Source organism: Alligator sinensis, unplaced genomic scaffold (assembly GCF_000455745.1).
Source record: "Alligator sinensis unplaced genomic scaffold, ASM45574v1 scaffold1317_1, whole genome shotgun sequence".
Taxonomy (NCBI): domain Eukaryota; kingdom Metazoa; phylum Chordata; order Crocodylia; family Alligatoridae; genus Alligator; species Alligator sinensis.
In genome coordinates, this window is record NW_005842766.1 from 358,192 (window position 1) to 381,632 (window position 23,441).

General features: G+C 47.7%; 1 protein-coding gene across 3 annotated transcripts in view; it reads left to right on the forward strand.

Annotated features, from left to right (window-relative positions):
- The window catches only part of TSNAXIP1 (translin associated factor X interacting protein 1), a 107,156-nt gene that overhangs the window by 45,725 nt on the left and 37,990 nt on the right, over window positions 1-23,441 (forward strand). For all 3 annotated transcript variants that reach the window (XM_014525229.2, XM_025216793.1, XM_025216794.1), the window contains exons 7-16: window positions 2,661-2,857; window positions 3,296-3,431; window positions 5,511-5,680; window positions 9,923-10,082; window positions 15,911-16,041; window positions 16,420-16,548; window positions 17,431-17,592; window positions 18,757-18,866; window positions 20,863-20,986; window positions 22,550-22,656. In XM_014525229.2, coding sequence (XP_014380715.2) covers window positions 2,661-2,857; window positions 3,296-3,431; window positions 5,511-5,680; window positions 9,923-10,082; window positions 15,911-16,041; window positions 16,420-16,548; window positions 17,431-17,592; window positions 18,757-18,866; window positions 20,863-20,986; window positions 22,550-22,656 — 1,426 coding nt within the window. The remainder of the gene's footprint in view (window positions 1-2,660; window positions 2,858-3,295; window positions 3,432-5,510; window positions 5,681-9,922; window positions 10,083-15,910; window positions 16,042-16,419; window positions 16,549-17,430; window positions 17,593-18,756; window positions 18,867-20,862; window positions 20,987-22,549; window positions 22,657-23,441) is intronic.

Here is a 23,441-nt window from a genome sequence, read left to right on the forward strand (position 1 = left end):
TAACCATGACCCGGCAAGGCAATGCTGCGGCTAGTAAAGCTACCAGAACCCTGGCTTGCATCCATAGGTGCTTCTCAAGCAGATCCCAGGATGTCATTCTCCCCTTGTACTCAGCCTTGGTGAGGCCGCAGCTGGAGTACCGTGTCCAGTTTTGGGCCCCACAATTCAAAAAGGTTGTGGAGAAGCTTGAGAGAGTCCAGAGAAGAGCCACGCGCATGATCAGAGGTCAGGAAAACAGACCTTACGACAACAGGCTGAGATCTATGAGGCTCTTTAGCCTGGAAAAGCGCAGGCTCAGGGGTGATCTGATGGCCACCTATAAGTTTATCGGGGTGACCATCAGTATCTGGGGGAACGTTTGCTCACCAGAGCGCCCCAAGGGATGACAAGGTCGAACGGTTATAAGCTACTGCAAGACCATTTCAGGCTGGACATAAAGAAGAATTTCATTACTGTCCGAGCCCCTAAGGTCTGGAATAGCCTGCCATCGGAGGTGGTTCAAGCACCTACATTGAACACTTTCAAGAGTAAATTGGATGCTTATCTTGCTATGACCCCAGCTGACTTCCTGCCCTTCAGGCAGGGGGCTGGACTTGATGATCTTCCGAGGTCCCTTCCAGCCCTAATGTCTATGAAATATATGAAAAACCTGCAGCCGAGACTCCTGAGAAGACTCCAGCCAAGAACCCTTCAAAAAGTCCAACCAAGAGCCTTTCAAAAAGTCCAGCAGTCACCTCAAAGAAGTCCTTCCATCAATTTGATTGCTATTTACAATATGAATACATTAATGTAGATATTACTCATCTATAATTGGTCGAGTACAAGATTCTGGGGTATTTCTGGTGAAAATAGGATATTGGGCCTTGCTTCAGGAACCAATCCCCCATTTATAACATTGTTTCTTATGAGAAAATTGGTTCTGCGTTACAACATTTTGACTGAAGACGCGGTTTTCAGGAACCAATCGTGTCTTAAGTCCGAGGACTGCCTGTATTTGTGTTAATATAGCTGGATCTGATGATGGGTAGACTTGGGATATACTATATGTTCTTCTACAGTAACAATGGCACAGCTCTGCTTATAGCAGTGATTGTGAGAATGGTAGTATAGACTTGCCGGAGGAGAAATGGAGGGGTTAGCCGTTAACAGAACATTCCCTAGCCTGCCAATGAGCAGAGTAAATCACAGAGTAGCAAAACCCTGGGTGGCTGGTCTACACTAGTATTCTCCCCCTTGCTACCACTGGGGGAAGCTGTCTAGTCAAGTGCAATGAAAAATGTGTCTCCTACTCATTTGCCATTCCATGTATTTCAAGTTATAAAATGTGTAACTTCCTGTCGCAGGGGTTGGCAGCCTATGGGCCTTATACAGCCTGCAGATCCATTGGATCCAGCCTGCAGACATGGGATTTTGGTGGCATTTGCCAGTGAGGGATTTCAGACATGGATGCTCTCCCTGTGAGGGAGAAGTGCCAGCTTGGGGAGGAGGGGGCAGTCCTAGCACCTGCCTACCTACCTGCATCAGACCCAAGGTAGGCCCACAGCTGGAAAAGGTTCCCTACTGCTGTCCTATAGTGTTTGTGCATCAATACCAAGAACAAATTATTGTTTGGGAGGAGAAAAAGAGCAAGTCAGGGTATTAAGACCGTCTCTCTCATTCTCAAGAGAGGAGTGGGTACTTGGTAGCTGTGGTAGTTACCAAGGAAGAACCCTTGCTTGGCATTCTCTAGAGCTCACTGCACTCTGTGTCACTGAGCAAGTTCTTTTCCTCTTGGCAATGTTACATCTGTTCACAGAGGTAGGCCTCCCTAGGAGAGAAAGGAAAATCAAATAAATGCTCTGGCACCTACTTCTATATTTGTAGCTGGGATGTTGGAAACCAAGTCAGGTGTAATCATTATCCTCACCATGATGGGTTTTACTTAAATATATTTCAGCCAAAGGTGAGATTCTGTTCAGGGTGAAGCATCCAAATTATAGAAGAGGAAACAAGAAGAGCACTTATGTGCTCCACCTAATGATCCAGAGAGCAGGGTGGTGAGGTGTCTTGTGTCATGAGGGACAATCTTATAGAGAAACCAAAGGGAAGATCTGAGGAGAAGGAGAAGTGTACCTGAAAGGGAAGGGAGCTTTTGATCAGTAGGACTATCAGGAATGTTTCAGGGGCATGTTTCCAGATGTAGATACCTCCACTAGGAAAAGAGGGTGGAGGGGGTGTTATGAAGACTGCCACTTTGCAACAGGAGGGTCAGCTACCAGCTGACTCTAGGTCTACAGTTCTGAAATGGTGATAGCTGGTCACCCTGTGAGATAATGCAGACCATAATGGGGCTGGCTGCCTCTTATGAAAATTCAGAGTGAACAAAAAAGCCAGAGCAGTTCTTGCATTTAGCCTGGTGCCCCATATAAATAGCAGTTGCTGTCCACATGGAGTTTGTATGTGTACCCAGTAATTAAAACAGAATACAGTCCCAAAGATCAAATTCCAAAGAAATCCATACCTCAGCCACTCACCATAGCAGATGGAGTCAAAAGCCTGCTGTCTAGAATTCATCTTAGAGAATAATTCTTTGATTGACTATTTTCCCAATTCCATAATGCTGCTGAGAAAAAGGTGGTTTTGGTGCTTACTGATGAAAGCCCGTGTTTTACTGTCTTTAGATGTCCAGAGAGAGAAAATCCGTGCCCTGGAGCCCCTGAAATCTATGTTTGCAACTGTGTCAGATAAATGCACTCAGAAGATTTCAGCACTCAAGAAAGAGGAAAATGCTAAAATAAAGACATTGATGAAAGAGAAACTGTATCTATTAAAGCTCATTGATAAAATGAAAGAAGAGAAGGCTTCCCTTCAGGCTCAGGTAAACTGGGCCTATGATCAGCCAGTCATTTGCCAGACCATCTATGCTGTATAGAGACATACAACTTGGCCCTGCTCCAACTGAAGGCATTGGAAACGTCTCCATTTACTTGAAAATGTGGTGGTATGATGGAGAACTCAGTCTGACAATGATTCTAGGTCCCCATCATTCCTAACAAATATTATATTCCCTATATATCATGTGTTTAGTTGTGCTGTACTATCAGAACTTCTGAGCTATGTATATGTGTCCCTTTTGCCACTGCACTTAATTGCAACTGTGACAGAGGGCATTAGACCAGCAGTGACAAAGCCATGAATGAGTTATTTAGGTTGTCACCTGCGAGTTCTGAGAAAATATTTATACCAATCATGCTGCCACGCTGGTCCTGGGAGGTCCTTGGTTTCTGAGATCAGTGCAGCCTTCTGTCTCCTTCAGGTGAATAAGCTGCAGAAGAATGTGGCTGAGGAGTATCTGCACTACCGTAATGAGTGTGATGCCCGCAAGTTGCTTCTAGCAGACCTGAACGAAATGCGCAGTCAACAGTTGGAGATGACACTCCACCAAACACAAGGTACAGAAGGAACCCCTGTAAGACCCAAACACAGAGCACTCCTCCTCTTTGTGCAATAGGTGAACTGGGGCCAGACCCTTCAAAGTGCTGAGTGTCCTTAATGTCTCTTGACTCAGTAGCAGGTAGCCGAGTCAGGCACTTGGCAGCCTGCGGGATTGAACCCTCAGAATGGACCAACCTGGAGTTCAAGGGTCTTTAGCACTTGCATTTACAAAACTGATTGGAGTTTGTGACAGCAACATTGCCTGCCAGCAATGGCGACACTGAGTAAAATGGCTCCTGCATTACTACACCTGCTGATCTGCTAGATATTGGACACCAGCAGCCATAGTGTCCCCATGAGCTCCCTCTAAGGGGATTTGAATTTTCAGACATCCTTGTTCCTGATTTGTCCCCTGTCACTAATCTAAGATCCAACCTATGGCTTGGAATATGGGAGAGAAAGAGGGTAGAGGTATAGGCCTTCAAAGGATCATACTCTAAACACAATAAAGGCTCCTTGCCTGCCTGGAACTATAATTTATTAAATCTTGGCATTACAACAACAGGCAGGGGTGCCAGTGAGGACTTGAGCACTAGGCAAGTAAATACATAGATACTTCCTGCACAGAAAGATGTGCACTTAAAATTGAAGGTGACAGGTGATATACAATATCAAGGGGAAGGATATTGTTAGATATATACATGCACACAGTTTTAAAAATATAAAGAGGAAATAAATGCCAACCTCCATTCATTTATTTATAATGCTCAGTTGAAGAATTGTATGACTTAGGTGCTGTGTATGTCAGTATGTAACCCTCCTAATCCCAACCCCTGTGCAATCTTTGTTATTGTGGTATAAGATCCTTTGGGTCAGATCATCATATATGCTTGTACAGCCCTTGTACAATGAGGCAGGAGTTCTGATTCCTCATAAGAGATCAGCCTTTCGAGATCATTACTCCGTAACCAGCAGAACACATCACATGGACAAGGGCTGAGGAGAAAGAACTGAATAGAGGCGCTCTTGAAATGGGAACAGGGAGAGATGTTAGATCAATCTTATGAGTTGCATGATACTACAGAAGGGAATTAATGCCCAGACCTGCAACAGGGCTAACCCCAGCAGTTCAGAAGTCATCAGTCAGAGCCCCCAAATCATGAAACTTAAAAAAAAAAAAAAAAAAAAAACCCTAAAAAACCAAAACCAAACAACCTGATACCTTGGTTCTGGTCTGGCTTTGGACAGGAGGACTCCTCCTGCCCATCCCCCACCCCCACCATTCATGTGACAATCTTGCTGCCAGCTCTCTGGAAGGCATTGAGCAAGGTGATGCTGGTGGTGCCAGCTCTGCCCCGGGAGCTCTTGTGGCTGCCTGAGTGTGCAGAGCTCATCACTTCACCCCACACAAACCACCTTCTTTGTTAATGTTTTGTCCCCACTCCTCCAGCTGTTCCTCCCCCAGTCCAGCAATTGAACATGTTCTGCCCTCTCCCCACCTTACTCCTGCTTCTCCTGCAGCTCTTAGGGCTCTTTACCTGCCTCTCCTCCTCCCCAAGCCAGGTGTAGAGATCCAGAGTGGGGAGGGAGGAGAGAGCAGAAAGACCTGTTGTTCTTAGCACGGTGGGGGGGAAGGAAGCCATCTCAACCTGCCAAGCTCTTTTTGCTCTGTCCTCCCAATCCCTTTCTGTGCATACAGTAGGGGTTCCTCTTTTCTCTCCTCCCTGCACAAAACCTCCTATCTTCTGAAGAGGAGGGGGAGGGCTCTGGCCCTTTCCTGCAGCTGCCCTGGTTGGTTGCTCTTCCCAAAAAGACAGGTAAGTGGGACAGTCAACCAAGCAGGGATACACTAGCTTGTAACACTGGCTACAGTGAAAATTGTGTGACTGCAATTGTGACTCCCAAAGAAATTATGAGAGCTGGAAAGGCTGCACTGTCTTGAAGTTGTGGAGGTGGGGAGCTCAGCCATTCAGAGCGTCTGACCATGTTAATGATACTCTAAGAGACTGATGGGGAATACCGCCCTCCAAAAGTTGCAAGTGCAAGTTTGCACTTCTGACCTTTTGCCTGACAGTGTTACCAATTGTTTTTTAAAGATGTAAAGAGTGAAGACATAGTGAAGTTAACGCTGGCATTAAAGATAGCTCGGCGGGACCTCACAAAAGCCCAGGTGGAGCTGAACACCATGAAAGCAGACTATGGAGATGTTGTACCTCGGAGAGATTTTGAATCACAGGAGAAAAAATATTCTGACTTGTGTCAACAGGTAATCATGAGGATATGCCCTAGTTTTCAAACCATACTGTGCAAATACCAACTCCCAGTGTTCAGGCTGAGGCAGAAACAAAACAAAGTTAGAGGGTAATCTCTCCAATTCCAGTTGATCCCACAGTGCATCTGGGACTTGATAGTGTCTCTGACAATACTTAGGTGTGCATAAATTAAGAGAATTGGTAACAAAGAAGCTTCCACCTGTTAGCCCTGTTGATAGTTTGTATCTTAAACGTATCAGTATTTTAATGCATGTAATTCATCTCCACAAATTGGCTATGGGGATTTGACTGGAAGTTAGAAGAAGAAGGTCTGATAGAACTGTCTGATTCTGTAAAAGCCTCCAGTGGGATTAGAGGGTGGCAGAACCCCAATCACTTTTAAAATGATGTTAGATATGTTTCTGGAAGGGTTACACAACTGTGATAGCAGGGAGCTGGACTCGATGATCCAGGAGGTCCCCGATAGCCCTTTGCTCTTAGGTAAATGTGCTTGCCATAGAACAAATATAGAGCAGAACCTGAGAGGATTCACCCACTGCTGGCTTTGATTGCCTTTTGGCCAAGGTCAAGTAGGGTACTGTACAAACTTGTGTGTTTTTTTTTCTAGGATAAAGGTTGCACAGTGTAACCCTGTGTTCAAACTACAGTACCTCCTTGCTCTCTTTCAGCTACTTACTGGGGGCAGCTGTAGGAGACACTTAGTGCAGAATTGCCTAATTAGCTCTGCAGTAAAGCATCTTCCTGCAAAGCTATTAGGCCAGAGTAAACTAATTAGCTCTGTCATAGGTTAGTACTGCCCGAGACAAATACTATCCTATGACAGCTATTTACTGCACCACAATGCACTAACATTGGTGGTGACAAGGCTGGCTGGGGCATGAAGGTGCTCTAATACAGGGGCTGCCTGCCTGTTAACCTGCACTGTAGCACCCTCATGCCCCAGCCAGCCCCTCGCAGCATGTTGAGCTGGGTCGGAGCAGCCCCGAGTTGGCAGGCTGATCCCCTGGGGCCCCCTGCCAGCCAGGGCTGTGCCACCTGGGCTAAATGTGCTGTGGTCTTGGTCACAAGTGTAAACACTGCACCTGGGAGCAATAAACTCTGGCATGAACTGTGCCAGAGTTTATGGTGTCTGACTAGTTTCACATGTAGATGCACCCACTGAGTCAAAAAGACTTCCACAGAGCTCTCCACAATACTGAATGAATGGATGAAGCAGGCAACTGCATGTCACAGTATAGCTCACTAACCCCGTGTTGTTTAATGTATTCCATGGTTGCCTGTGATTGCAGGGGCTGTTGCAGAGGCTTTTAGGCCTCCAGGCTTGTCCACAGCACCCCTTAGTGATCACACTGGGCTGCACTCCTATTTCAGCTCTAGCACCAACCTCCCAATTTGCCTGCCAGTGCCTGATCTTAGTTTTATTTTTTACATTTTTAACACACACACACACTTGGAGGCTGCCTTCAGAGAAAGCTGAAGTTAGGTGCCTGCTCCACACCACTTATTATTGGGCCACTAGTCTGTTCTGATCCTCCAACCCTATCTTAGTGGAGCCCTGGGCCCTCTCTATCAGGTCCATGGGCTCAGGTTCTCTCCCTTTGAGGCCTGCTGGGCTCCAGGCCCACCCTTTTTCAGTATCTAGGCTCCAGCTGCTCAGTGGCCTCCTCCCATCCCCATAGACACAACCTGATCTTCAGGTGGTACAATAATAGACACAAATATGCAACTCAAATCCCTGAACTACAGGCCAGTGTCTGCCAGTCTTGCTGTGGTGAGCTCCTTCCCATGGCTGGCAAGGATCAGACTGAGGTCCCCCTAGGGAAACAAGACCCCAGACCCACCCTCTATGGTCATCTGACTAACCTCTATGCCATTATGCACATTAACCCCACCTTGCAGCCTCTGAGCTCTGAAGCCTGATTGCCTCCTGCGCACCTGGGCCAGAGTGACTGGTCCCGTCTTTCTTTATTCCCAGCAATCTTTGTAGTGCCTTGGGGCCTGCTCACAGCTTTCTACTTCCCCTGTCTTCAGTAATGGGGAAGGGGATCCTGTTACAGCTTAGCTGCAGTGACCCAAGTAATACTTTCCTCTCTTGTGTTTGTATGTAACTGAAATGATCACTCATCTGGCAATTTTCTGTGCCTGCCTGGCTATGCAGCTGTCTGTCCCATTGCTAGCAGACAGTCTCTAGCCTGCTGCAGCTCAAGGGTCACCAAGCTGTTAATATGTTAGAAATCTGATTAGAGATATTTTCCTGTATGGTGGCAATGACTAATGTAGCCTTTGCTATACTTGTCTCTTCTTTCTTGAGCACATTTTAAGCACCTGGGTGGGAGCACACCCATGCAGGAGCAATGGTGTCTGTCCTACAGGACAGTACAGGAATGATGGGTGACAACCAGCGAAGTCCAAGACTTAATCTTGGCTTTGCTCCCAAGCCCTTAGTGTTCCAGAGGTCACGCAGTCCACCCCCAAGGGAGGGGGAGAACAAACCACATAAAACAGACAGGAGTCACAGCACTTAGTGCACAACTAGAAGGTGTTCAGATACTTTAGCTGTGGGGGTGGGATGAGAACAAACAACCAAAGAGACATAAGTGCAGTCCCACTGGTTCCTTCAGTGTGTCATTTTGGGTTGTGCATTGGGTCCTAGGTGCTGGACACAAAGGAGAGAATGGAGGATTCTCTGAAAATGAACCTCTTCTTCTCTGAGTGAAACAAAGAACTAAGATGAACATGTAAACTCTGGTGTGAGAAGCACTGGTGTTTATTCAAGTGTATTAATATGGTAGACACACCCTCTGAGAGGCTATCAGGGGTCTGAGTTACAGATGGCAGCAAATATTAAGTTTAAAACAAAACTTTTTTCCCTCCCTGCCAAGGCTTTGGGGTTTTGTCTCTTGTAATACCATCATCCCAAAAATGCACCAGTCCTTTGAAAAGTCTGGCAACAAAATGGGATATTTAGAGTGGGAATTCTCTATATTTGTTCTGTGTTCTTTACTTAAAAAGGAAAAAGTGGGCATCAAACAACATTTTTTTCCTAGAAACAGTCAATAGAATAAAAATAAAGTAGGTAAAAAACATCCTAATTTATTGCAGTTCATCTTTAAAAATGAACAATTCTGCCTTTTAGAATCAGCGCAAACCCTTGAGGCTAGGAACAGACATTCAAAAAGCCTGAGCCTGAATTGATTCAATCTTTACAGGTTAGTCTAACCTGGCTAGGTTAAATCACTTTATAGCTGCAAAGACATCCCAGACATGTAGGCGCATGCCTTCAGTGGCTCGGGCTAGAAGCCAGTGGGGTGGGGGAGGAAGGGTGGTGTGTGCGGGGCACTAGAGCAGCCCTCCCTTTCCTTCTACAGTACTGAGATGAGGGGCAGCATGGCCAGGCCCCAGCAGGATGCTTTGTTTAGACCAGCAGGGAATCAATAACAATGTTTAATCACCCCTGACTCAGTGTTTATCACCTCATTAAGAAAACAAGAGAGGGACCTTACCAGCTACCTGTTGATTCTGCCTGTTGAGTCTACCTGTTGACTCAGCACAGACCGCAGCCAGCATGTGGTCTGTTAGCTAATACATAGACAGCTCTCATCAAGGCAGAAGGGGAGGGGGGAATTCCTGTTCACCCAGGAGTGGTGAAGGGGGAAGCAGCCTGCAGTCTGTGCCGGAGCTGCAGCCAGGGAGCAGAGGGGCAGGGCCAGCCCTGCTGTGGAGCAGAGAGCCCTACCCAGGCCAGAGAGCATGCCGGGATACTGGGGGAATCTGATTTATCTTAAACCAGCAAGGGGTCTGGGACAGTCATTGCATAAATTGGTTTGTCCCAAATCAGTTAAGTCTGATACTACATTCAACCAGGTTTATCTCAAACCAGTTTCAGCCACTTTCAAAGTGGTTTATGGGCACAGAACATCTGCTCTGTTACAGGTTTAAACCAGTTTGTGTGTAATGTCTGTCCCTAGCCTGAGAGATTACAGACCCCAGCATACAATTTTCTGCTTGTCTCAGGTGGCCACATGGAGGACTGAACACAGGCCACACTGCCTCTTTGTCCTGCCTCTCCTTTCTGAAGAGGAGTAGCAATGGACCCCTTCTTTAGAGGGCTGCAGACTATTCATAGCTCACCTGAGCTGCTCTTTGCAGGATAAACTTTAGTCCAGAGAAAAACAAAGTGACTAAATAAGAGAGAGCTGAGGTTTTTCTCTGTTCTGCTTGCCATTATGGTTTAGACAGAGACCCTGCAGAAGGACTTTGATCAGCTGCAGAAGGAGTATGACACTCTGCTGGAAGTCCATGGAGAGACTGTAGAAGAGCGAAACCGGTTCTACAATGAACTCCAGCAAGTTCTGCGCAGCTCAACACCCCGGCCTGACTGGGCAAAGTGTGCAGGTACAAAGCTTTCTGAGGAGTCCCATCTCAATGTGTTGTGAGATGCTGGATTTGTTAACCTCTGGGCACCCCATTTTTCCTTCCAGACTTTGAGTGAAGAGGCGGACTTAGAAGTGGAGGGTCTCGGTTGTCATTTATCTTGTACATTTTACTGCAGGGTCTAGGCACCCACAGGGGGCTCATAGAGTAGAACCTGGATACTTCATAAAGTTAGGTTCCTTATCCCCTCTCCAGATGAAGGTTTGTGAGGCATCTGGAAGTGCACAGAGCCACAGCAGACATCTGCAGCAGGCCATTGAGGTGCCCTAGATGTTTTCTGTGGCTTTTATTTCAAAAGGGCACTACTTTTCACATCAGCTGTGTGGGACTGCTAGTGAGCTCATCCTTAGTTCAGCAACCCATTGTAAATTGAGTAGGTTGTGAATCTTCTTTGGCAATCTCCCACAGTCAAGGATGATAGTCTTATCTGTGGGTTCAAAGATGGCTGATAAGGCCTATCTGGGATCAACAGACTCTCCTGCAGCTCGGACACATTTCCATGTCGGGTGGATGGCACTGAATTCTTGGTCTTGTCTGTGACACGCTGTCTTCTGCTCCCACTTTTCCATCTCCTGTTGTTGTGAAGTTTCAAAATACTGAGATCCTTTCATAGATTTCATAGACATCAGGGCTGGAAGGGACCTCGGAAGATCATCGAGTCCAGCCCCCCGCCCAAAGGGCAGGAAGTCAGCTGGGGTCATAGGATCCCAGCAAGATAAGCATCCAGTTTCATCTTGAAGGTGTTCAAGGAAGGCGCTTGAACCACCTCCGGTGGCAGGCTGTTCCAGACCTTGGGGGCTCGGACAGTAAAGAAATTCTTCCTTATGTCCAGCCTGAAATGATCTTGAAGTAGTTTGTGACCATTCGACCTCGTCATCCCTTGGGGCGCTCTGGTGAACAAACGTTCCCCCAGATGCTGGTGGTCACCCCTGATAAACTTGGAGGTGGCCATCAGATCACCCCTGAGCCTGTGCTTTTTCAGGCTAAAGAGCCCCAGGGCTCTCAGCCTGTCATCGTAGGGTCTGCTCCCCTGACCTCTGATCATGCGCGTGGCTCTTCTCTGGACTCTCTCAAGCTTCTCCACATCCTTTTTGAATTGTGGAGCCCAAAACTGGACACAGTACTCCAGCTGCAGCCTCACTAAGGCCAAGTACAGGGGGAGAATGACATCCCGGGATTTGCTTGAGAAGCATCTATGGATGCAAGCCAGTGTTTTGGTCGCTTTACTAGCCGCCGCATCGCATTGCAGGCTCATGTTCATCTTGTGGTCAATGATGACCCCCAAGTCTCTTTCTTCCATAGTGCTAGCCTACATAGCACATCCTTGCAGCAGACTCTTCCTCCATTTGGGGTGGTCCTGAGTGATAGTCTCCCGTGAGCTGACATCAATGTTACATTTTTTAAAGTTGGCCTTGAGGATGTCTCTGAAGCACTTTCTCTGTCCTCCTCTTGAGTATATGCCTTGGCTGAGCTAGGAGAATAGAACTTGCTTTGGGAGTCTGGAGTTGGACATCCAAATGACATGGCTGGCCCAGCGAAGTTGATGTTGGATGATCATCACCTCGATACTCATGGTGTTTGCTTGCAGGAGGATGCTAACATTGGTGCATCTCTCTTTCCACTGGATTCAGAGGACCTTCTGCAGGCAGCATTGATGGTACTTCTCCAACAACTTTAGATGTCTCCTATACATTGTCCATGTCTCATCTCCATACAACAACATGGGGATCACGACTACTTGATAAACCATGAGCTTGGTTTTAGATCTGATATTGCGATCTTCAAATACCCATTTCTTCAGGTGTCCAAAGGCTGTACTTGTACATTTGAGGCAGTGTTGGATTTTTTTGTCGATGTCAGACTTCTGCAAGAGATGGCTTTCAAGGTATGAAAAATACTCATCATCCTCCAGAGTCTCACCATGGAATGGATTACTGGACCTGGGGACTGTTCATTAGGAGCTTGTTGGTGGAGGACCTTAGTCTTCCAAATGTGAAACATCAGTCCCATTTTCTTGCATGCTACAGTAAAGACATTGAGGATTCCCTGAAGGTCTGCTTCCAAGTGAGCACACACTATAGCAGGCGTGGGCAAAATACAGCTCACGGGCTGCATACAGCCCACCAATGGACTGGATCTGGCTTGTGGCTGCCCCTGCAGCGCTCCACATGGGGTCATACCTCACACACTCCTGCCAAGGCAGCCTGCACCAGACTCCTGGTCGTATCTGCTGGTCCGGGCCCCAACTAGCACATACAGCTTCCAGCATGGCTGTTCCTGGTGCTGCTCTGCTCCCTTTGCCTCCAGTGGGTGCTGTCCAGCTGAAACTTCTCCCCATCCCACTGACCCAGAGCAGTGCAGTAGGGGCAGGAGTGGGAGGAGGAGCCACCACTGGAGGCAAGGAGAGCAGAACACCACCTGGCCAGCTGTAGCTGCACCAGGAACAGCCCCATTGAAAGCTGCATGCACTTGGCAGGGCATGAGCAGATCACACCTGTCCTCCTCCCGAACACTGCTCCCCACCTGCCTAAAGCTCCATAGGGATTTTTGGTGAATTGTTGCTTGGAGGAGGAGGGAGGTTGCTAACCCAGCCTGCAGCAACTCATCACAACTCCCTATGTGGCCCTTGGGCCCAAATAATTTCCTACCCCTGCACTACAGCATCATTAGCATACTTGGAGCGCAATGATTGAGGTTGGGGTGGTCTTGATTTTGGCTCCGAGTCAGCTGAAGTTAAACAGCTTACCATCCATCTGGTAGTTTAGTTCTGCTCCGGCTGAAAGCTGTTGGTGGTCAATTGTAGCATCATCACAAGGAATACTGAGAAGTGTTGGAACGATGATGCTGCCTTGATTAAACTCCCATTTTAACCTCAAAGGGATCTGTGATAAATCCATTACTGAGAACCACCACTTACATACTGTCATGGAGCAGGTAAAGAATGGTGACTAATTTCGGTGGCCATCCATACTTCAGAAGAATCTTCCACAACATTTCTTGGCTGATAGAGTTGAAAGCTTTCATGAGGTCAAAGAAGTCAATGTAAAGAGGCTCATGTTGTTACCAGCATTTCTTCTGCAGCTGGCAAGCTGTGAATATCATGTCAGTTGTGCCTCTTGATACCCTAAACCCACACTGAGATTCCAGGAGGAGCTCTGCAGCAAGTGGAAGGAGACAGTTCTTGAGGGTTCTCACAATGATCTTTCCTGTGGTGGACAGCAAGACAATCCCTCTATAGTTTCCACAGTTAGACTTGTCTCCTTTCTTGAAGATTGTCACAATTATGGCATCCCTGAGGTTGTCTGGGATTTCCTCATTATTCTGGTTCCTTAAGATGAGGGCATGAAGCTGTGATGCAAATTCCTCTCCCCCGACTGGAAGATTTGCATGGGGATTCCATCCACTTCAGATGCCTTGTCATTCTTCATTTGTTTGATGGCTTTTCTCACCTCATCAAGGTTGGAAGGATTCCAAGATTGTCTCTGACTGGGTCTTGTGGATGGACTTGAGAACATTCTCATCAACAACAGAGTCTAGATTGAGGAGGTCTTCAAAATGCTCCTTCCAACAGGTATTGATGGCTCCTGTTGGAAGGAGCCATCAATACCTGTTTTTTTGATCAGGTCTTCTCCATCCTTAGGTCTCAAAGGGGTTGGTCCCTGAGTACTTGGACTGTAGATGGCTTTGGTGGCACTGAAGAAATTGCACGTATCATGGCTGTCAGCAAGATGTTGAATCTCCTTAGCCTTGTTTTCCCACCATCTGTTCTTCATATTGCAGGTCCTCCTTTGAGCTTCTGCCTTGGCTTGTTGGAGATTCAATTTCTTTTGCTTGTAGATGGTGTCATTTTGCCAAGCACAAAAGGCCTTGTACTTGTGATTGATCAACTCTTGGATCTCCCAGTCATTCTCATCAAACCAGTCTTGATATTTCCCAGCAGAGAATCCAAGTGCCTCTTTACAGGCACTGATGATGGTGGCCTTGAGGACACCCCACACACTGCTGACATTCTCCCATTGTTGTTGATTAGAATTCATCAGTTTTTCATTGAGGCACCGATGAAAGAAGTCTCATTTGCTTGGGTTCTTGAGTCCTTCAATGTTGATCTTCCATCAGCATTGCTTCTGCTGCAGCCATCATTTGGGAGCCAGTTTGAGTGACATAACTAAGCAAATGAGTCAGTGACCAGTCCAACAATCATCAGCTCCTAACATAACTTGGATGATGTGGACATCTTTGTGATCCTGGGAACAGACGATGACATAGTTAATCAGGTGCCAATGCTTAGATCCTGAGTATTGCCACGATGTCTTGACTGTTTTTCTGGTGGAACAGCTTGTTGGTGATGATGAGTCCATGTTCTATGCATTTGGTCAAGAGAAGGAGGACACTGGAGTTGACCTTTACTACTTCTTTGCCAATAGTTCCATTCCAAAGGTCCCTTCTGACTCTGGCACTGAAATCACTGAGAATAAGTCTGTCTTCCTCCAAAATGTCAGAAAGGACTTGGTTAAGGTTGGTGTAGAATCCCTCCTTGGTTTCATCAGTGGCATCAAGAGTTGGGGCATACACGCTGTTGATGGAAGCATATTGGCTCTCACCAATTTAAGATGGAGAGTCATGAGGCACTCATTAGCTCCAATAGGGAACTCACTGAGCTGGTTTATGAGTTCTTCCTTAATGGCAAAACCAACTCCGTGAAGTTGACCTTCTCCTTCCTGTTTGCCCTTCCAAAAGAAGGTATAGCCACCTCTATGTTCTTTGAGCTATCCATCTCCTGCTCACTGGGTCTTGCTCAGCGCAGCTACATCAATGTTGTGTCACTTGAGTTCTCAGGCCATGATTGCAGTGTGGTGCTCTGGGTGTTCACTATTAGGGTTGTCCATGAGGGTCCTGATGTTCCACGTCCCAAAAATGATGGTGTGTCTTACTATTTAGACTCATGAATTAGTCTTTACTCTATCCATCCCCCCCCCGGGATGGCCTGTTATAAAGTCCATCAGTGTCTTCCTTAATCACTTTGCCAGCAGTTTAATCAGTCAACTGATACCTTTCAGGGAAGTGTCTCTAGGGTTGGCACCACCTTATCTTATGGCTGGGCTCCTACTGGCCAATAGGAGCTGGCTTTGGCGTCCCATGACCTGGCTCTTCCACATGTTGGCCACGGAGGCTGCCATGTCCTCCCCAGATGTCATCATCTCAGCTCCCTCTGCTGGTGCTTCACCTCCTGCTAGGTCCCCCAGCATGTCTGGGTCTGGTGAAGCTCTCTGGACCATAACAGGGCCCAAGATTGCCCTGTTACAGGGACCTTGATCCAGTGGCAAGGAGACCAAGACACCTGAGGGTCTTGTTCCACTGTAGCTTTCATCTGCCTTTGCAGCCATTGAGATTTTAACATCTTCTTCCACCTGCTCAACCATTGAGGAATTGTAGACCTAAGGTTGGGGCTAGGCATGCTTACTATAGTGATGACCTGTACTTGCATGTCACAGCACCATCAAAGGATACATGTTTCCACCTCCTGCCCTCACCACATCTTGGTGGTGCTGCCTCTGCTTAGTCTGCAACTGCTTATTCATCAGAGTTACCCCTGCTTATTTCACAGCTAACCTTCCCTGAAGGTCATTCCACTGTCTGCCACCTGTGGATGTGCTGGGTAGCAGTACAGCTCTGCCCCACAGACTGTGGAACACCTGGATGCGAATGATCTGGGTTCTGGTGTATGTTCATGTTCAACTTTATGCTCAACTTGTGGCATGCTGGTGAGATGTTTGTTTCTATTCCTGCAGGCGTTGTTCCTGGTGGCGTGGACCGGTGGAGATTTCTGGCAGAGGGGAAGACCAGTAACCAGCTGGTGGACCTGCTTCTGGAGGAAATGGGAGCAGCAGTTCTGAGAGAGAAGGACTTCTTCCCTGGGCTGGTACAGACAAGCTGCTTGTGGCAAACAGGCAGCACTTTTCTCCCATGATTAGTTGGTAATACACATCTGACTGCTAGCCAAGTAAGGAAGACCGTTCCTTTTTGAAATTCCAAAGCTGCTTCCATGGCTGAAGCAGCAGTTCTGTAAAGTCCTTCTTCAAGGGAAATAGGCCACTTGCATAACACAAACTTAAATACTTAAATACTCCCATTAGAGGTGAAACCACAGCAATTATCGGGATGAGAGAATTCAGATGGCTTATACCTCAGAAAGTTACTCACAAATGAGCCCTAGCTCTTGTATTCTGTGAACATGGGTTCTTTGCTGGCTCCATTTGATACGAATTCATGCTGTGTCTATCTCTTTTGTGTTATTTAGGGCAAGGGTGACAAGGTTCCTGTGTACCTGAGGTATGAAGGCCAGGTCAAGAACAGGAAGCTCAACAAAAAGAATGTAGTGAACATCTTGAAGGACCTGTGGAAAGAGAGAATCTCAGCACACCAGCAGGTTCTCTTTTCCCCCTTATCCCGCCACTAACGACCACATGATGCTATTCTCATAGTTCCTGTGACAATCCTGCCATCTGGGAAGTCCATTAGTGTCTCTTCCTGAACACATCAGTAGAGGAGGTTGTAGGAGTCTGTCCTCCAGCCCCAAGGCCCAGGGCCACTGCTGGGGACTGTTTGGCACTGATGTGGGGAGTGATGGCACCTAAAAAACAAGGACACCAGGATGATTATGCAGTGTCCTGCTGCCCTGCTGTTGTGCCAGCCATTCTCCCAGGCTTAATAGGCATAAAACACACCCAAGTACAGGTTTGTGGACTGTGGGAAAGCAACAAGCTTAACTGCAGTCAGTAGTACAGATCAGACATTTTTAGAGTGACCCTGGCAAGGTGCTCTGCTATTACACAAAGACCTGGCTCAGTTCGCCTTGCTTGTCCAGCAGGGACTGGCTGTGTTGTATAGGTTTGTGCTCACCTTTTGGTGTGACACAGGTGGATTCTGAAGGAAATCCTATCCGCCCCGTCTCTGACCAGCAGATCAGTGCCCAGATGTGCTGGCAGAATTTGGGAGGTAGAGTGGGGAGAAAACATGCTTCAACAGGGACATGGAGAGCCCTACCAGAGTAAGAGTGGGGAAGGAGTAATGGGAGATTTAGGGCTCAGCCCCATATGGAAAGTGGCTGTGAAGCTCTATTTTGTTGAGACGTGAGGAGTGACAGATACTTTCCAGACCCAGGAAAATGCTGGAGTTATGGTGCTCTGCCTATATGCAGATGAGCACAGGAGAGGGAAGGTGGTTTGGTTCTTCTGCATTTCTGAAGAGATCAAGCCCCAACGGCCTCACATTGGTTTCTGGAGCTTTCACTTTTTTTTTTTCCCTCCAGACAGGGTGGCAGTCTAGCCTTCCTGAGTTCTTCCTTAGCTACCTCCAGAAGAGGTATGGAGATGCCTCTGCCTTCGAGATGGCTTACAGCATCTATGAAAGTATTAAGCTGTATCGATCAAATCATGTCATGAGTTTGTCCTATGACATCCTGACTGGAAAGGTGAGCAGCTCTGGCACCTGCATGAAAGACTTTAGCTCCCTTGAATGTGAGATAGAGGTCAATGGGAGACCAGTCCTGTGAGGAGCTGAGCACCCTCATATCTCATGGAAAGTGGTGGGGCTGAGGACACTCAGTACTTTGGGGATCAGACTAGGGATGGGGGAGAAGTAAATATCAGTAACAGGAGGTGCCAGAGAGCAACCATGTCCTATGTTAGTGTGACACACACAACCAAGCTGTTACTGCTAGCCTCTCTTCTCTTAGGTGCCCCGATTCCATCATCTCTCTCCTATCTTGGCAGTCAGACTCCATATTTGACTTAGTTATATTGTTACAACTCCGTTCACTTTGGTGGGTCATCCTGGAAATTCCAGACACCTGGACCCTTCCCCTACAAGCCATAACTCCCTACTAGTGTTGCTTGGAGCTCAGGGGCCCAGCTCCTTTGCTGCCTCTCAACTCCATAGGTGCAAGAAGTATTACTACCTTTCAGGATGCCTTAGGCTTTACTTCTCAGGGCTCTTAGGCATTTCACACTGTTGCACTGTTATCCTGTACCTGCAGCTGCTTCTGATACTATAGAGAACCAGCATGTTGGAAGTTATATGTGCCCTGATCAAAAATGGAGGTCAGACATGGTTACCAGGCACCATCAGGTCCAGCAAAGGCCTCCATCGTCCCTGGCCAGGAAGCTGAGTTATGTATATTCACTTCACGTGGGCCTCTCACATGAGGTCTTAAAAGTAGAGCTCCAGCCTGCTTTCATTAGAGTGAAGGTTTGCTGCAGTGCCCTTCGCCAGCATGCCCGCATTGTGCTGTACTGCGTGCTGGTTATCTGTTACCATTGCCCACCCCAGCATGGGTTGCACATTGTTGGACCTGCATGTTATGGGAAGTGAACCACTTTGGAACAGGGGGGTGTTCTGCAACCAATTATTTTAACAACATCCTGGTGAGGCACGACACAGCATTCTTACAAATAGTTAAGTCACTTGAAAATGCCGAGATTGAAGGTGTTATAGAGGAAGGCTGTCTCTATGTGGTACCAGCAGAAGTCATGGTCCACCTTCCCTTTACTGCCTTGTCCTTGATTCTGCATCCTGAAGATAGTCCAGAGGTGGAAGCTAGTGTTTGTATTGAGTCCCAACCCTTGCTTTCCCACAGGTGGATGAAGGTGTGTACCATGGCCTGAACCAGATGCTATCCAACTTGCTAAAGGAGTTGACTGCAATAGACAGCTCAAACAGCGGAGCTGTTACCAGTAAACAGTTCAAGTGAGAGACCAGTGGGCTGGGTAGACTACTTCTGTTTGAGCCCTGCTGTACTTTTATACTGTTCCAATCATGGCCTAAGTCTCTGGCATATGCACTGTGCTGACAAAGGACACAGATCACTAGGAGCAATTTTCATTTCTCCTTCTAGAGCCAACTTCTTCCCACAGACAGTTGTGTACAAATACCACTCTGAGGGCAGAACCTAGCTTTTACCTTTATGTACACACCTCTGTATAAGAATCAAGCTTACCCTAGCCTGAACACCATGCAGTATCCTGGTAGTGACAGTATGAGTCTCCATGAGGGATAGGATTTTTGAAAAACTCCAGATCACACTTCCAGGTGCCCATGCCTACAGTTAGCAGCAGACTTTCAGAAGCATTCAGCACACCTCCTTGTTTCCATTGTACTGAGGGGTGTAAAAGTCTGGACACTTAATCGGATACCTAACTGAGTCTCAGCTTTTTGAAAACCTGGCCCTGATTGTGGTTGCAAAGCACTTTTGCTGTAGGGGTATGTCACGCGCGGGGTCCAGTAGGATGGCCGTGATCTCCCTAAGGCCCCCTTTACCGTGCCAAGTTGACCCAATGGGCACCCGACTCTCGCCCACCATGTCTTTGATGACAAAATATACTCGGGAGGCTGCCTTTTATGTCCTCTTGGTCACGTCTTGCTAGACACTTGGACCCCGTGGTTTCCTGGACCCTCATGGGTCCCGCTTTGCAACGAGTGCTTCAGGGGAACCCTAGCCTTATGGGCTATGCGTGGCTCCAACCACCCCTTTACCACACCCCAAGCCTCACAGCTGGAATTGACGTTGCTAGGTCAGGGCCTCGTTTATAATCTGGCCCCCTTGTCCACTCCAGGCCTTGCCTCTTTTGATCTGCGCTCTCTCTGGCGCTAGGGCTCTCCACGGCCCAGTCTCACTCTATGCCCCGCTCTCCTGGGGCTTCTCAACGTGCTGCCCCCCTCTCCTGGGGCTCACCACACCCACACTGGGGCTTCTCCTCAACGTCCCCTCTCTGGGGCTTCTCAACTGCCCCCCCTTTCTGGGGCTGGGGTCAGTGCACCCCAACTGCTGCGCCCTCGCCGGCACTGGGGTCCCCACACTGCTGTGGGTCCCCTATGAGGCCTCCTCCAACCCCTAGTAGCCTCACCCAAACCACCAGTGACAAACAGCAAACAAAACGCAAGCCCCTCGGCTATAACACAAACTGAAGCCGCCCGGCTACAACAACATTCCAGCCTACCGGGGAATACTCCATCCCTCAGCCGTGTCAGACGCTGCTCCTTCAGTCAGGCTTCCCCTCTCTTCTCTGAGAGAGCTCCTTCCCCTTTGGCCACTGGCAGAAAAGTGCTAGACTGGCCTCAGCCCCTGGACTTTATAAGGGAGACAGGCCCTGCCCCTTCTGGTCAGCTGACCTCCTCTGGTTGCCCTGGCAACCAGCAGCTGGGCTTGTCCCTCACTGCTAGGGCTCCTTCCCTAGCAGTTTTCTCCCTTCTTAGGAGAAGCACCTCAGTGCTCTGCGACAGGGTATTTTTTCCAGTCAAGCAACCATGCTGTAGCAAGTGGTAACTGCCAGATGACAAGAGAATCCCTTAGAGATGTCCCATAGCCATCTAAGTGGAATAGACTTAGCCCTTCAGGAGGAAATGTGTGCAGTGTTACACACATTGTTACAAAGCTATTGGTTTTACTGGAGCACTGTCAGACCATCAGCATTCACAGCTGAAGCCAGAATTGCAAGATATCAGCATCCAATATAACTCCAATGCACTGAGTTCTTGCTGAAAATTCAGACATTATTTTGGTGCCTGAATGAAAATCAGGCCCTGATCACAAATGCCAAGCTCTTGAAAATCTGCCACCAGGAATAGTGGCAAGTGTGGGTGCTACCACAGATGGCCATGGGGCATTGGAGGGGATGAGTGCTCTGTGTACATGTCTATAGCAACAGACAACTAACTGGCGATGATCCTGTCTCTCCTGATACAGTCTGGCACTGAGGGCAGCTTTCCCACTGAAAAGTAATGAGCACGTCCAAGAACTAATAGAAGCCAGCAAGTGCAAGGCAGAGAGCACTGAGGACCTCATATTCTACACAGCCTTATTCAATGAGGTGAGCTGAAAATTTTCATTCTGTTTGAGGTTTCACCAGTGAAGGAAGAATGGTTGAATGCAAGCATTTTGCTTTGGATTAATGTAACTGGGGTCACCACTGGAGTAGGCATGTCCTAAAGGCAGCCTGCAGAGGCTTGGGTCCATTCCGAACTGTGATGGGAAAAGAAGGCCTTGAGGCTTTTTCCATCTTGGCTTTTCTCATTATAAGTGTAGGCCTTGTCTTCCCTGAGGGACTTACTGGTGCCTTGAGAACTAGTGAGGACCTCACAAGCATTGAGTCAAGGAGGAAAGGATTCTGCTGACTGTGGATGTGTCTATATGTGCCAATGCACCTTTTCTAATGCGCATTAAATTTAGCACCTCCAATGTGATGTACTGTATTCATGCACATTAGGCTGTGCTAATGCACAGTAGCACATTTGCATGCTTTTTTAGTGACAATGCACTAATGTCACAATTTTTATGTGATGCTGTAATGCGCAGTAAAATAGTCTACTGCACATTAAAGTGCACCTGTAAACGCACCCTGTGTAAAGTTGTTTGGGGTTTGTTTACACCTCCTGGAATATGGTGACTAGCTAAGATCATGGGGGATGGAAGCCAACTACAGAATCTGTATTCCAACCCCTTTGGGAGCAATGTGATAACTGTTGTGAGCCCCTCCAACAAACCCAGGGAGGAGCACACATGGTATGTGTTTCTAAGGTTTAAATGTTTATATTAATTTTGACAAATGCCTCCCAGGCCCGTGTTCATCAGAACAAAGCAAAAGCAGGTTTAGAAGCAGGTTTTTGCTGGTAATCTGCCATAAGGTAGCAGAAGCCAAAGCTGCTGCTGCTGGCACAGTCATTCCTCAGTTTTAAATAAAGGCACCAGAAAACATGGATGTTAACAGCTGTATATACCAGTGGCCCTCTTGTTTGCAAGCACATGGTACACGTGGATGTACATTTGAGAAACAAATGGGTGAAGGGAAATTTTTTTTACCAAAAGCTGCTGGTTTGAGCTGTAAACTAACTTAGATGCCTATTTGTCCTGAGTATTTGCTTGGGCTCAGAGCTTGCTTGAAATGAAGTAGTTCTGAAGCAGCTGACATTCCCAAGGACAAGGACAGCCTGAGATCCAGAGTTCTGCTTCTGACTCTGTCAGAGTCTCACCCTAGTTTCTGTCTTCTGGGTAGCAGGGATGCTGCTGTCTGCTGCCCTGGAGCATAAAGAGGTTTTATTCATTAGTACCTGAGCAGTACTTAGAGAGCTTCTGCTCAACATAGCTGTGCGAACTAAGTGCTTGATTCTGTTGGAGCCTTGGTCTTTCTGCCAATGCACAGACATGCCAAGAACTTCTGTTAACTTTACTCTGAGTGGTTGGCTCTGCCAGCTGGAGAGCTAACTGAACAGGTCCTGCTGGCAGAAAGGATGCACTACCAGTGCATTAAGTATCTCCCTTTCCAAGGCCTTCCATATACCCATGGCAGTGTGGCTGCCTACGTCCATCTGGGGCTTGGAGTAGAGCAGTGCGTGAGAGCCATAGTCCAGTACTAATGGGCTCTGGTCTCTTGAAGGATGCAGAGGGGAACACTGAGCCCTTTGTTGTGAAGGTCTGGAACCAGTACATTGCCGAGAAGCAGGACTATCTGAGAGAGCTACAGAATGAGCTGGGACATGTGATGTAAGTGTTGCAGCCATTGATTCCAACATCACTGCTGTTTTATTTGGGGAGAACCTTGGTGTGGGAGCTCCTGCCTGGAAGGGAGCCAGGGTGTGCAAGTAAAGAGAGCACCTCAGAGGGAGGGAAGGAGCAAAGACTGAGCCAGCTTTGGCAAGAACACGACCCAAAGGCTATGTGGCAGTAAGATCCAGTGATCGCAACCAGGCTGAGCTCTGCTGTGTGAGCCACATTACTAACATAAGTAACTGCCTCTGCCTCAAAAGGCTCACAGTTTTAAAGACAAGATGCAGCAACTGGATGAGGCAGACAAGGGTGTTGGGGCAGGCAATCAGCCTAGGAAGGCAAGAAGGATTCCTGGCTGGTGGGGAGCAGCTGTCACAGCTGGTCCTGCCCAACCAATATGTTTTTTAGAACCAGATTTTCTCCTTGCCTTCACCTGCCTGGTTACAATCAAACCACCTTTCCAGCTGCCATCAGCCTAGTGCTGTCAAAGGCACCACTGCAACCTTCAGGAGAGCGCTCCTGATTGCAAATGTGTGGGGTGACTGATAAGGAGCACATAGCTTCTACCTGCTCACCCTGCTCCACATACCCCTGCACCCTTTGGTGTGTCTGTGTAAACCAGGATGTGCGACTCAAATCTTATTTTGGGCCACACGCAAGATGCATTTTCTGGTGGAGGCTGGCAGTAGCAGGAACCACTCTGATCAAGCCTGTGCCCGAAGCACATTCACAGCAGCACACTGGAGCACACAAGGGTGCTGTTTAATGATCTTCCCTGCTGT